General features: G+C 40.8%; 1 protein-coding gene across 9 annotated transcripts in view; it reads right to left on the bottom strand.

Moving 5' to 3' along the window:
- TNC (tenascin C) overlaps positions 1-15,553 on the bottom strand; it is an 83,746-nt gene that overhangs the window by 16,775 nt on the left and 51,418 nt on the right. For 3 of the 9 annotated variants that reach the window (XM_016152373.2, XM_016152364.2, XM_016152381.2), the window contains 5 exons: positions 11,629-11,925; positions 8,203-8,475; positions 6,354-6,626; positions 1,474-1,596; positions 215-358 (listed from right to left, as the gene is read on the bottom strand). In XM_016152373.2, coding sequence (XP_016007859.2) covers positions 215-358; positions 1,474-1,596; positions 6,354-6,626; positions 8,203-8,475; positions 11,629-11,925 — 1,110 coding nt within the window. The remainder of the gene's footprint in view (positions 1-214; positions 359-1,473; positions 1,597-6,353; positions 6,627-8,202; positions 8,476-11,628; positions 11,926-15,553) is intronic. The other 6 variants (XM_016152388.2, XM_016152406.2, XM_016152397.2 and 3 more) reach the window with 3 other exon arrangements.

The following is a 15,553-nucleotide window of genomic DNA, read 5'->3' as shown; positions in this document are numbered from 1 at the left end:
ACTCCCAAACCTGAGCTTTTTCTTCCACATGACCCCAGAACACAGAGACTGAGAGAGGTTAAGGACAAGTCAATGTTCCCGAGCCCATGAGAGACTTGGGAAATGAGGCCTCTGATGCTCCAAATCCAGTGCACCTCCCACTACAATTTCCTAAATAGAAATATTTTTCCAGCTGCTGAATCATGAGCAATATAGCTGAAGGTGAGCACAGCACCTGTGGTGAACGTTCCTGAGACAGCTTCACTCTCCTCGAAGCCCTTCATGGCAATGATGCTGACAAGGTACTCGGCTCCAGGTAAGAGAGTCACCAGCCTAGTCTGAGTCTTGGTTCCATCCACGGTGACCACTGAGGGTGTACCTAGAATACAGCAAAAGTAACATTGGGAGTGGCGAACATCTCTGAAACATAGTCACTCTTGCCCCAGGAATGGGTTATCCTACTTGAAAATGTCACAGCATCTTTAACTATTTTTCTGGACTTTTTCTCATTTGCTCCTACCCTCTGGCATAAGAGAAGAGGTCTTACTTTTTGTATGATTTTTTTTTCCATCCGAGCAGATGCCAAAAATCAAGCCAGGAGAGGAAAAAACATGAAGTCACAATGTGCTAAAAATGTCAAATTTCCATTCAGTAGAGAGCTAGCATGTTGCTCAAATTTTATTTATGTTTCTCACAAAGACTATGGGAAGCCTACTACATAATGTATGTTTGCTATAGTTAACCTATTGTCTTCGCTTAGGAATATATAGATTCCATTACTAGCAGAGATGCTTCTCTTTAAGAAAAGAAGATAGTCATAGTAAAAAATAATTTGTACTTATATTTATTAGAAAGTCCAAAATTTATATTTCTTAGAATTTCAGGGCTGGTGAGTTTGGACATCAGCTGGCCGAACTCCCCATAGAGATGCTACAGCATTACTCTGAAGGGGTTATCAACCATTCTCTCTTGTACCCACTTCCATTTGCAGAGAGCTCGCTGTCTGCAAGCATGTTTTTAGACAGAGTAGATTGTGCTTCCTCCACAGTCTCTATTACAGCTCATGTGCTCTAAACTAGTAGCCCTGATTCTATTCAGTCACAACTTCCATCCGTTACTGAGACAGACAGATTTTGGGATCTAAGGCCAAAACCTTACATTTATCCAGGTCAAAACCAGTTTTTCAGTTGAGTGTGTCCAAAGAGACAAGGCCAATGTATTTAGTGTCTTCCGTCATTGTGTAAAAACGATACTGGGAATTTATTTCTCATAGACATTTAGAATTTGGGGGCTAGAAAGGGTCTTTGTAAAATGACCCTCATGAAGTAGTTTCTTCCAAGGATTTCATAGCATTTTACAAATGAGGTCTATCCCAATGGCCCAAATGTAAGGATGACCATGACGTTTGGCAGGATGAGAATTATCAGGTTGTCTTCACTAGTCCATCCAAACCCTCTAGACTCGTCCTCCCTGACCCAACTCCAAGCCCCCTACCTCCTGCGATGGGCACGTAGGTAATCCGGAAGCTTTCCACTTGGGCAGTGGGGGCCATCCAGCTGACAGTGGCTGAGTTTTCAGTGATGTCTGAGAAAATAATTTCCTTCGGGGAGCCCATGGCTATCAAGGAAAAAACACGAGAGAAAACCAGAAGTAGTTAACTGTGTTGCTCATCAAAGATTCTTCTTGGATTCCTTATCCAGGAATACTTAGCCCCTAGTTTGTGTCTGGGCCAAGCCTTGAGGATGAAGAATGTGATCTGTGGTCAAGTTGTGACTTGCTAGAAACAACCGTTCTTTCATTCAGGTACAGGGCTCAGGGCTGTAGGGCTGCCATTTGGTTTCATTCAAGGAGAATGCTAGCACAGCAGCTGGCATCTGACTTAGCGTGGGTGAGTGGTTTCTCAGCTTGGAATGCACTCTCCTTTAATTTTGGACTTTTAGCATTTTTTTCCTCAAATCTTTGCTTTATAGTTCCTTTCATTTAAAGATATCAAGACCTGACAATTGTACAGTTCTTTGCAATTTATCAAGATTAACCTTCATTTAGAAAACCCTGAGAAGAAAATAATGGTTAGCCATTTTACAGAGGAGTAAATGGAGGCTCAGTTCTCCAAAGAACATTCTTGTAGTGTGACCTTTCTGGGTCTCAGGACTGGGCAGTAGAACAGAGCACAACCCTACGATCCTGGAAATAATGTTCACATGGAAATTGATCTCATCAAACCCATTCCCGGAACTGGATGGAGGTCTGGAGCCAGGGAGCAACCTCAGGCTCATCACCAAAGCAAACACCCGATGGACATTGGGTCTACCTGTGGGGAACGCCATGCCCAGGGGCTAGTTTCTGCTACATAAATACCTCTTCCCCAAACCCAGTGTCCTCTGGCTTTACTCTGTGTGTTTTTTGGCTTAGCTTTCTGCCCTCTTTAGCTGACCATGCTTAACCAGAGGATGCAGGAAACAATTTTCAGGTCTCCAGGGAGCCCGCTTCATCTTTTCCCCTCTCCAACCCACGTTGATCATTAACTTCTGAAACCCACAGACCACTCTTGGGAGGGTTTTTTTTCCCTTTCCATTTCTATCTTTCCTTCTCCTCCTACAGCCTTCTCTTGCAACCTGGTAGCCACCGCTAGACTCTGTGACTGCCTGGGGTTTTACCCTTTCCTGGGAAAGCTTGAGAAACCACGAGAGCTCTGGAGCCTGCAAGATCTTGACTGTCCAAATGCCGTGGAGATGCTGGGCAAACTGGGGCAGGTCCCTTCGCTGCTATGAGGGTCAGTTGCTCCCTCCTGTTTTGAGGATTAGCAAAGATAATGCATATAAAGCTCCTAACACAGACTCTGGCATACAGTAAGAATTCAGTAAACGTGATCACTCTCTCTTATTTTCTTTCCCATGTGACTCTTTCTGCCATGGGCCACCTTAGATTTTGAAGTAGGCTCCAAGGAAGATCTATATGAGGCTGGCAGAGGAAAAACCCCAGGGAGGTGTGCAAACTCAGGCACTGAGGCTCTCCATGCTGCTAACTTGGTCCGCTCTAACTGCAAACCTCATTGGTGTAGGTCCTGGCACATTTTAGAAGGTGTATCTTGCAGCCACCTAGATCCCAGTCTTCTCATCTGCAAAATGGCAATATTATCTGCCCTGTCTTAGAAACCATCAGAATCAGAAGCCTCATCTGTCATGTGCTCCTGACATGTGCTCGATAAGAGTGGCAGCAGGAAGACTTCCATGTTTAACCCGAAAATATGGCACAGTGGTGATGAAATTTCAGGGTCAGTGTGTGTGATATTTTTGGACAACAGATCTACCTAGGTGTGGAAGACCATTTGCTTTTTTAGCATGCCTCCTTCTGCATGAAGAGCCTGCTTCATGTAGAGGGGAGGATTGCCAAGCAAGGGTCTCTGCTGACCCATCGACTCAGGCCCCAGACACAATGTTATTGCAGTGTGGTGGTGCATGGTTTCAAGTGCCTCTGACCTGGAACTGAGCAGAGGAGTTGAGAGGCCGCCTGGATGAGAAAGGTAGGCAGAGTGGTAGATACCCCCATTGGCCTCTGGGAATAGAAGTGAGTACAGGCGGTATATGTCTGGGAGTGGCAATGGGGACAGGTTAAGCAAACTCCAGAAGAGAATGACAAAGTCACTTTACTCTGTTGTTGGATTTTGAACTATTTTCTGTCTATTCCAAGGATCTTTCAGATGGTGCACAGAGGCATGTTGGAATTTAACTCCCCAGAAGCAAAAGAAACTCCTGGCAACTCTGGGCCTCCCAAGGGAGGGTCAGGGCACCAGACTATTGTGAAGAAGTGGGTAAAACTACAGAGGGGAAGAGGAGCCATTGCACATGCAGGGAATGACAGGCAGAAGGATAAAAAAACTCATAACCTAAGTGTCTACCAGTAGGGGAATGGTTAAATAAATAAAGATATGTGATTACCTCTGAGATCTATTAATAGGCAAGAAACACACACAGCAACGACAATGTGTGAAAGAGTGGGTATGTTAACCACTGGGCCAAAAAAAGAATTTAAAAAAAGGAGCTGTGAATTTATGTCTAATTTCATCTATTTGTATAAAATATTTCTGGAATGATACAGAAGAAAGTGGTAATATTGGTTGCCTTTAGATAGAGCAACTGGGTGGAAGGGGCACAGAATAGACTTCACTCTATATCCTTCTTTAATCTTTGAATGTTGAACTAAGTGGTCAATTAAAAATAAAATTTACATTAGATCACATTATATTACATATTATAAGTCATAATTCATTAATAGATAATTTCGTTATGATGAGCAAGGGAAATCTGCTAAATACTCTGAATTCATGATCTTAAATAAATCTCCTGGTTGATCTTTGAGGTAAATTCTATCTGCCTGGTGAGAGGGCTGAGTTTCAGAGTGGAAAGGAGATTTGCCCAAAGTCACACAGCTTGTAAGAAGCAAGGCCAGGATTAGACTCCAAGGAATCGCCTAGAGGCTGCAGCAGGCTTAACCACTAGGCAACACCACCTCTAACCACCCTCCGCCTGGGGCACGCAGGGCTGGCAGCTTGTGCGTGGGTAGTGAGAATGACAACCTGCAGCAGCTTTTATAAGGAAGAAGAGGAGCAGAACATCACAGAGAAAGGTTTATGATGGTGCGAGGGAGAAAAGACAGGAGGAGAGATTAAAAAACAATAGGGAGCCTTTTTAAAGTTTATGAGGTGAAGGTAGAAATTAGACATCTGCTGTGCTCAAGAGTCGCCTCTCCGTTCCTCTCAAAGTACTGGAGTGAGTGCACACGTACATGTGCGCGCGCGCGCGCGCGCGCACACACACACACACACACACACACACACTCTGTTCTTTGGCTGTGAAACACAAGACCCCAGAGAAAGAAATAAAAGAAAGGGCTTTCCAAAAAAGGAGGGGCTGCTTTTTCTTTTTCTTTTGTTCTTAAGAAAAAAAAAAAATCATGATTATTCATTCTCCCTTTGGCTTTAGAACTGCAGGGGCTCTAGAAAATAAGACCAATGAAACAAAATCAGTGATCAGAAGTAAACTTTAAAAAAACAGTGTTTATAAACCAAGGTCAAATTAGGCTCTACCTCTGATCTGAAGTTGTTTAATGGGCAGCCACAGAGTGGGGAGAGACATTCCGGGGATAGGGTGCCCATCTTAATAAGAAACAGGGCTTTTCTTCTGACCGAATTGTTGCCTGGATCTCAGCATTTCCTCTACGTCTACAGATACGGATTATGATTTCTATAGGGGCTTCTTGGAGCTCACCAGGTTCTGAAACTTGACGTAAATTACCCATTCATGGACAAAGAGAAGGTTTTGGCTAGCGTTATGCTCTGCGCCTGTCAGGGAGGCAAGTATGTTTATTTGTCAGTTGTCTGTCATCCAGTCCACTTACACTGAATAGTATTAAAATAAGTTGGCATTTGTGTTCTACCCCAAATGTGGTTGTGTGACTTGAGACAGATCCCTTTACTTTCTGGGCCTCAGATTCTTCATGCACAAACAGAAGAGGCGGGGCTACATCATTTCTCAGGGCCCTTTTACCTCTCCCCGTGATTCTGTGATTCTTTCCTCTGGTTCCTCTTTGAAGCAGTCATCTCTAACTAAGGCTTTCTCTACCTCCCTCAGTTTTGTGAAGAAATTCACCTCAGCTGTTATAGGTCTTTCCTTTTCCTCCTAAAGGATCATGTTAGTCTTATATTATTATTATAAAGTCATGTTATTACCATTTTTCTTTATTCTCTTTGAAACAACTCATATGAAAGTTTGCATTTCCCCCTAATGCCTTTTAGAGTTGCTAAAAGTAGCAAATAAAATTAGTGAGTTTTATAAAGAGCAGCCCTTAACCTTGCCAGCTTCCTCTTTTTTTCTTCCTAATCATGCTACTGATTATTTATACATTTTATAAACATTAATTTTTCTAGATAGAGAGGTATTCCTTTATTATCCCTGTATAGTGTAGTTTGAACATTTGATCAAAGAACAAGGAAGCATATCTCCAGATAAAAAATGATAAGATAATAGGTAGAAAGAAGAGTCTTCGGAGTGGAAAAAATGTGAAAATTGTATTAACGATAATGTATTCATGACAACAACGAATCTATAAATATATCTCATTTACTGAAGCCTTGCTATGTGCCAGTCCTTCGGTTATGGGCTTTCTATGAATTATCTCATTTAATCCTCACAATGCTATTAAGTAAATGGCACAAAGACTTAGCCAAACTGTCCATGGTCACCTGTCGACAACCAGAAGAGCCAGGATCTGAACGTGAGCCTGTCTGCTATCTAAAGTTCCTGTAATTTCCCAGCCCTGTGTGAAGAACCCCAAGTTATGACTTTTCTCTGTTTCCTCCTGTTTATGTACAGTACCTGTTGTTGCAATAGCACTGACTGGCTGGGATCGCCTTCCACTGCTTATTCCATAGAGTTCGATTTCATATTCGGTGGCCTCTTTGAGACCTGTTATGTCCCTGGTACGTTCGGGGGCAAGTACAGTTATTTCCAGTGGCTCAGACTGCTTTTTGGTATCTCGGATTTTGAGAACAAAACTGTCGAAGACCCCTTCATCAGCTGTCCAAGACAGACGGAAACCGTCTGGCGTGGCATCTGAAACCAGAAGGTTGTCAACTTCTGGCTCAGCTTCTAGAAGGGGAGAAAATGATGGAAGGAGGAAAGAAAACATCATTTATCAGCCTGTGTAATCTTCTCTCCATGGAGGTATCAATATGCAGTGATGCCCGGCTCTTAGAGATAGAGGTGTCCTGAGATACCGAAAATAAAATTATTCAACACGAACAAGTCTAGCAGGCATAGGAGAAGGGAAAGATGGAGTTGACACATTTAATACAAACCAAGTGGGTGCTTGCATATGTGAGTTTTGTCTAAAAGCAATTCTATAAATCTACATCTGGACTCAGCATGCCACGCCTCTGCATTTTTAAACAAGTTCAAAGCCATTAACTTATTTACATCTGCTGTCTTCCAGTGGCTGAGTGCCCATCTTCTGTGAGATCTTTTTCTTTTCTTTTTGAAAAGACAAATAAACCACCATTAACGATCTGTAGAGCTGCCCATGATGATACCACTGATTATATTTCCCTTGATCATGAGCAAAATGGCTTTTAAAATGATATAAATGTTACAGTCTTTTGCTTTTTTATTGGAGCTGTTTTACTAAAGAAGGATGCTACTTTTGACTTGCTTGCTTTTTTTAACCATTAGATGAGTGTTAAGATGGTACAACTGAGGCTTGGAACCTCTTGTGCGACATGCTTTGGACCCAAGGTGTTATTTTGGATTGCCTGAAGTAGACAAAACTCAATGTCAAGTCAAGATAAATTTACAGCTGAGTTTCCCAAAGTGTACTCATGGTGAACTACCCTCGTTTGATCCTCTTCCTTCAAAGGTATCCACTGTCAAATAAGTTTGGGAAATACTGTTTGGGTAATTCCCTCTTGGAGAGACACATGCACGTCATGATGTTCTATAAAGCATTGTGATTAAGGATCCTGTTAAACTATGTTTAAGTCAGTGTTTCCAAAGCTCATTTGAACATGGAACTTCTTCACCATGTAGGACCTTTGAATAGTCTATGGAACTACTAATCTCTAGAAAGACTTTGGGAAACACAGATTTTTGAATGTTAACATTGTGAATGCTCTATTCCTCTAGAAATTAATAGTCTTGAGGAAATTATGGATTTAGTCTATGCTAAAGAATATCTATGATATTAGTGGTTACCAATATAATAAATTCACAATTGGTTTTCCAATGACAAACCCACCTGGTAAGTTTGTCACAATCTCAAAGTTGAAACTTTGAGCTGGCAAATATTGTAACTAAGTTCTTAAAATATACTCATTGGTATATTTTCTTTGAGAAGGCTGAAATGGAGCTGGGGACCAGCCAGGATGAACGCAGGGGAAGACGATGTGGAGTAATCACACAAGAGCTACAGAGAAGACACGGTCCAAAGGATTTAGAACACCAAGTGGGAACATTTTGACCTTCTCATTTCTGGAGTGGGAGAAGGGGAGTGCTCATTAGAGACATAAGACAAGGAAGAATGTGGGGTGGGGGGAAACATAAAAGAGCAGGCCACAGCTATGAATTAAGGAGAGAACATGGACAAGGATGTTAATGCCATGGTGATCTGGTAGATGGATTACATGGTGGGAAACCAGGAAGGGAAGAAAATGGCTCACTGGAATCAAAATACCTGTAACAATCTCAGCCCTCAAGGGCTTGGTTTGGTGCCCTTGGGTGAAGCCAGAGACCATGACCTCATAGCCAATGCCAGTTATAAGGCCTCTAAGCTCCAGCTTCCTCTGGGTTCCTGAAAGTGTGAATTCTTGGGGGTCCAGCAGCTTCCCTGAATCCACCACCGTTACTAGAAAGCTGTCAAAGGCATTCTCCGATGCCATCCAGGACACTGTGAACCCGTAGGGATTAATGTCGGAAATGGTTAGGTTTTCCAGAAGGGGCAGGGCCTCTGAAAGAAGGGAGGAGCGAAAATAACTCAGGTTAGCAGCACCGACTATGCTGGGATAGCACAAGTCTCCACAAACACTGATAGTTACCCCATCAATCATTCAATGTGTTATATGCTCAGAAAATGAATATTAGTAAGAGTTTATTGGGTGGTAAATGATATCTTGTGTAAATCTCATAACAAGTCTATGAGAGAGATAATTTTCCCATTATACAGGTAAGATAATTGAGCTTTAAACAGATTGATTGACTTGGCCAAAGTCATGTAGCTAGCATGTGATAGAGCTGGGTCTGACTCCAAAGACCATGAACTTCTTATAAAACTGGATATTTTATATTGGGTTTGGACCCTTTCTCTACTTCTCACCGTCTTCTGGTCTTGAAGCAAATCACTCCCCACCCTCCCAAATATACTTCCTTTTTGTTATACCTCACGTTTCTATTCCACTTCTAGTTTACATTTTGAATCAAGTCTATTAGGCCAATTAGTGACACGCATGCTTACAAATTGAGATAAAAGGAGAAAGTAAGATTTTTCACGTGTCAAAATTAACAAATTATGGTTATGGTCCAGTAAAGAATCCTGAGATTAGTTAATTATTTTGATGTATATTTCCCTGGATAAAGTTAGAGGTTAAGGACACGTCTGGATCTTCGGTAAGTTCTGTCTTCATCATTTGTTCATTCACCCACCAAACATATGTATTTCAGGCACTCTCACTTCTTAGGTGTCAAGGGGTCTTTTCATACATTGGGATTCCCAAAAGGAGTAAGTTTATATCAGCTGAGTTTCCGTCAATAGTTCCCAAGTGACAGAGCTTCAAATTCATTATTCTACTTAATCCCCAAAGTGACACTGTAAGGTAGATTTTGCTACTCATCAACCTCCCCTGTCACATCTAAAGAAACAGAGAGGTCAATGACGTGTCCAAGATCACATATCTTCTAGGAGGCTAAACTAAGATCCAACCAGGTTGTCTGACTCCAAGTTCAATGTTCTTTCTACACCCTCAGCCAACATCTAATTAGTCAACCCTATCAGTGCTGGCAAGTCCTGAGGCATAAGCAGGATTAGTGGAAAAGGCCCAATGCCTCCCCTCTACAAAAACAAAGCACAGTAATGGTGAATGTATTCATTTTTTATCCGAGGGGACAAGGGGATGGAGATTCCATAGCTAGAGCTGCTTTAGTTACATCTAGTTTGTAGCCTTTTCCCCCATTGTAGCTAAATGGAAAATTTCAAAGAGATAAATGGTCTTACACTAATGCCCACAGTCTAATCCGTGGGATGCAAATAAAAATGTTTTTAAAAAAAGAGTCTGGTGACTGAATGAACAAGTAAGTGACTGCCTTCATCCCCTAAGCAGAGATTAAATTTTGCTATGGCTTGGACTTCCTGTACTTATTTTGAAACACTTGGCATTTATTTTGAGGCATTTTTTTTAAACCATGTAACAATCTCCCCCAAATCATAACTCTATCAAAGGCAAAGCTGAAATCACATCTATTGTGCAAACAGGCTTCCTTGTCTGCAAGACAAGGGTCTCGAATTCTATTGCCGAGTTTTGTTTAGATAAGTGGCGCCTTGCTTTGATAACTGGACCCTTTGCACCTCCACGCCATCAAAGTAGCACATTCTAATGAAAAGGAGGGCATTCAGGCTAATTAGTTAATCGAGGGTTTCGTATGTATAGTCTCTTGTGTTCAGTTTATTTCCCCCTCTTTTTAAAATAAGCTTCTTTCAAAATGCAGTCTTTTCACTTCAAGGATTAGTTGAGACAATGCTGTAACTGGATCTAGGGTTCCTAAGGCCAGCTCTCCTGGCTTCCTTTTCTTCTCTCTGTTCTGTGGGAGGTCGTGCAAGAGGCTACAAGTAAGGGCCTGATGAGATCTGCACCCGGTCATTCCTGAGCATGAGATTCTCATGTCATGGCTACCCTTGTCTGCCCATGCCCTGCTAAGAAGTTAATTGCCATGGCCTGCATTTGAAGACTGCTTAAATGATTGGATTCATGTTAGATCACTGGACAGAAAATATAACCACTGTTTGATCTCACATTAAAACATGTCCAGGATTCTCTTAAAAACCATAGGAAAGTCATGATTGCATTGGTCAATCATTCCTGTCTAGCTTGTTGCTTATTTTTAAGAATGTCACTTTCTTCTTAGTATCGGGAGACAGCAGAAAGGACCCAGCATCTGTAAAATGCCGACTGGATGCCAGGTGGTTTAAATTCATCATATCCATTTAAAGACCCTGTGACAAAGCTGTGGCTATCTTCTCTTCAAACATAAGGAAATTGGGGTTCGGAGAAGTTAAGAACCAGACAAGGTTATATAACTGAAAAGATGTGGAGGAAGATTAGGAATCACTTGGGCCTGATCTCAAAATCCTTACTCTTCTGGGGCACCATGCTGCCTCCAATTAAATGCTTAATTGAACATATTAGCAGAGCTTACTTATAGAAATTTAGACCCTAGGAGAGGCCTGGTTTAATGTGAAAATCAAATGGCAAAGTTGGTCTCCTGAAAATTCTCATTAGTGGAAGGGAAGAGAATTCTAAATATTTTCTGAGATTTTTCAGACTTGAGATTTGGTAAATCCACATCATTTGCTACCTTTGCCATTAATTTAGGATAATCTCAGAAGAAAATAGAAAACCAATTCTTTAAATGTAATTCAAAGAGAAGTTAGAAGTTAAGTAATGAATGGGTAAGGTTTAATTAAACAAGATTTATCTGCTATCCTAGCTTAAGCTTTCATTAATCTGTTGTAAAGTCAATTTTAAAGAAGTACTTTTTAGAAGAAAAAGGTAAATTATTATATCTCTGGGGCAGGTAGTATATGGACTTACCCAGTATGATTTATGGATAAAATTCATGCCATAGGCCATTATTAAATTAGAACTCACTCTTTAGCCAGAATCTCCAAATTGTGGATCAACCTATAAAACTGGCCATGGAAATCCTCAGAAGCTTTATACAACTGTTGAATACATTGCTTCCAGTTCCTAAGAGTGGCTGTCCCTCTTTGCAGTAGTATCTGCTCTCCCCTTACTTAATTACATATGGAGCAGATTGTGTTTTAAGCTCAATTTTCCCTTTTCCCATTGCAGAATTCTAAACAGACAAGTGAGAACCTTCGAATGAGTACCTGTCATGACAAAGGCAGTGAGGGGTCTGGTGGGGTCCCCGGCCCAGGTGGTCCCTGTTACACTAATGTCATAGCCAGTGTTCTCCACCAAACCGGTGATATAAGCATGTTGCGCATCTCCTGGGACTGTGACTTGTTGGGGCTCATGCAGGAAATGAGAATCGCTAATATTGACAACAATCTTTGCAAAAGGCCCAGCTTGAGTGGTCCAGGACACGTTGAAGCTGTCAGAAGTAATATTGCTAAGGATTAGCGTGCCCAGCTGTGGCTCTGGCTCTGAAGGGGAAGAAACATGGGCTGGGAGAAAGAGAGAGATGTGATTAGAGGAAGCAGTGGATTTCTCCAGAAGGTAGCCATAGAACCTGAAAGTATCAATCCCTCCAAATAGTTGCAGAAAGGTAATATATTAGGCTGCATTTCTTTATCTGCAGGTGTGGATTTGTGTCTTTTTAAGTATAAACCTGACCATTGGCTAGTCATGTGTGAAAAAAGTGAACACAAACCATGAAAGCAGTAGGTAGAATTAACATAAAGGGGATTTAGGCTACATTTTTGAAGGTTTGTAATGTGGTACTAGCTCTGTAAGATGTTCCAAGAAAAGACAGCTTCATAGTAAAGCATATATTGTATCTCACTCTAGAGGTTCACAAAGCATGCTAGCATTTTAAAGGCTCTGAAATACTGGCGCTGTAAAGAAGCCTACTTAATTGTGTTTAGCCCAGCATTTCATAAACTTACTGATCAAGGATAACCTTTATGAGGAATATTCTTTGAACATCTCAAGTGTTCGTTCCACTGAGCATGGCTTAGAAAATGCTACTTTGAAGTTTCCTTATTTAGTCTTCTTTAGATCTATTTGGATTGCACAAATTAAAGGCTAATATTCACACAAGAGAAATTCTCCATTGTATTTAGAAACCCAAATATGTACACCATAGGAAAACCTACATCTAACCCCCAATACTGTAAAGGTAAAAATGGCTTTCATTAAAAAATTCCTGGTGTGTGCAAACATTAAAGAAAAACTTGAAGTTAGGCATGGTATTTTCTGATTAGGAAATTCACTTATGGATAATTTGGAACAATGGGTAGTACCGCTGAGGTTAAGTTTCCCTTGTCCTTTAAAGTCTAGACAATCAGTGATGACAGCAACTCATTTCAAATGTAGGAGGCCAGTACTGCTACTTTCAACTGGGTTGTATGTGTTCTGGCCTCATAAATGCATATTTATAGGGCAGTACTAACATTAAAGCAAGTTCATTCAGAATGCATTTAGAGAGAGGCAATAGTCCTGGAGGGCTGAGATACTAGGATCAGGTTTTAGAGTTGAGAGGAAGCAGACTAATTCTCCTAAGGAGAATTAGTTTTGGGAGTTGTTTTGCTGCAGTTCCAGTATTTGCTGAAAGGAATGGACTCATTTGGATAAACTTTAACTGGACAATTGCACAGCATAACTCACAGCAATAAAGTCCCTGTGGACAAAACAATCTGGTTTAGAAGCAGAATATAGCCATAAGTAAATGACTTGGGATTTCCTACTTAATCAGTTTAAGAAGCCAATGATGGTATAATTTTTAGCCACAGCACTGGCAAATTACCTTAACCTCACAGGAGGTAAAATCCTCCAAATGAGACTCTTTTGCCCTATATTTTGTTGTGGAAGCAATCTCCCAAATTAAGGATGCATGCTAGGACTCGTCTCATGCTGCCAGACAGAGACTGGCAGTACCAGCACATTCACCATGTTGAATAAGACCTGGCTTCTCAAGGTCAGGTTTACTGCCAGCTGTCTCCCAAAGGGTGCAACCAAGTTGAAAAGTGAGATGCAAGAAAAAACTCAGAAAGAGAATGGTAGTGTTTCATGCAAGCTAGGGACATTTTTCTCTTACTACTTTTAATCCTTTGAAACAATTCCTTGACATGCACGCTGCCTGCTTCCAATAAAGATGGACATTTTCAAAAATTTAATGCTCTGAATATTCACCACATGCACCAAGATTCGGATGAGATAATGGGTGAAAGGAAGACTCTGATTCTTTGTGACAGATAACAGTAGGTGACGAAACATGCTTGATGGAGTAAATGTGAAAAAAGATCGATCTGTAGGGAATGTAAGCAAATAAAAATCCCAAGAACAAGATGAAATCACTGAATCCCCTCATGTGGTTTTGGGGTGTGTTTTAGGGTCTTTTCTCAGCATACTAGTGGAACCACTTTTAAAATCTTATTGGAGAGAAAAAGAATATATAGCATTCTGACCAAGAACCAAAAATGGCATGCACACATCTCTTTGAATATGACAGAGGCAAATTTTGATTAGAAAGACCACAGGCAAATGATGATGAATGGAACTGGAAATGATTATTCAAGATCAGATGAAAGGATGGTTTAGAAATTCACATCAAAGCATGTCAGGTTACCTCTCTCAAAACAAACAGAAAAACTCCAGATGTGAGTAGATATTTAGGAAAAAGAGGTTGACACTGAAGTTCCTTCATTTGGAGTGAGAGTATTTTTCTAAAAAAACCCAAAACACTTTAAAGCTCTAATTTGGGTTGGCTCTATCAAATTTGGTGAAGATCCTGAGGAACTAGGAGGATACAAAATGAGTAGCGAGTGAGTGTTTTGGAATGCTCCTCAAAGGAAGTTCAATGGAGAATGAAGAACCCATCATGGGAAATACCTGTGGTTGTTTGGACCATCTGGGTCTGAGTGCTCTGCTACCAATCAGCCTGTGAAGGTGGGCAGTGAAATTGGAAGAAGCTTTGAGATTGTTAATGACAGAGCTGTGAGATGCCACAGGCACGGAAGGCACCACCGTCTCCTGGAGGTGGTCAGAATTCCTAACTTTTATGAGAAAGCCATCAAAGGCAGACTCCTGAGCTTTCCACAAGATGGACATACTGTCCCAGGTCACATTTAAGATAGTGAGGTAGCTTAGGAGAGGTTCAGCCACCAAAGCGAGAAGAAAACAATATGAAAGTGTGTCAATTTAAAACACTATTATAGGGTCCAAAGCAAAACACATAAGACTAAATCCATAAAGTTGTATACTTTACCCTCTAGTAAAGGAATTTGTCCTTTGTTGGAAACCAGTTAAACTATGAGAAACGAATATATACGGTTACCAGATTTCTTCCCAGGGGTTGTTGTACTTTAATCTGGTTGAGATGAGAACTCGATAAAGCTGGCCCATGATAATTTTGATGCTAAAATGTCAATCCTTTTCTTGAATTCCCAAGAATATGAGATTGTGAACTATAAGAAGAAATTTTCCAGTGTTTATGTTACAAATAACTTTTTTTTTTATCAGTTCGTGATGTCTTACTTTAACTGTCAAAAGAAGGCATTATCTAAAATGTGCTAAGAATGTTATTTTGAATGGAAAGACTCCTTTCTGAATTCATATGGAATAACCTCTTTTGTCACAGGCCAAAGAACATCTCCATAGTACGTATGTCACAGGTAACACAAATTTAAAGTGAGAGCCATTTACTCTTCTGCTAGCCAAGCTCCTCTTTTAAACCAGCAATTTCACTTTTAGGTTTGTCACCTATCATTCACTGCTCTGGGGCAAGACAGCATGTTCTGGTCTCCTCTCCTAGAGATAGCACTGGAATTGGAGTGATCTGCGTGGCATGGTTTCCTCTGCACTCATATGCTCAGTAATCTCTGCTCTTTCTTATTACTTTCCCAGTCAAAAAAAAAAAAAAAAAATAGCACCAGCACAATTGCATTAAATCATTGGCATATTTGGGTATTAGGAGGTCGAAGGCACTAGAAAGACAAAGACAGTAGGATGACAAAAATATATGATTTTCAAGGCCTCTATGACCGATGTAGATGACTTTCAAAGTCAAAGACAATGCTCATTATGAACTTTTTGTTTTGTTTTGTTACTGATTCTATATGGCAAACTGGACCA

Source organism: Rousettus aegyptiacus, unplaced genomic scaffold, assembly GCF_014176215.1.
Source record: "Rousettus aegyptiacus isolate mRouAeg1 unplaced genomic scaffold, mRouAeg1.p scaffold_m13_p_3, whole genome shotgun sequence".
Classification (NCBI taxonomy): domain Eukaryota; kingdom Metazoa; phylum Chordata; class Mammalia; order Chiroptera; family Pteropodidae; genus Rousettus; species Rousettus aegyptiacus.
This window is presented reverse-complemented; position numbering and strand designations above follow the sequence as displayed.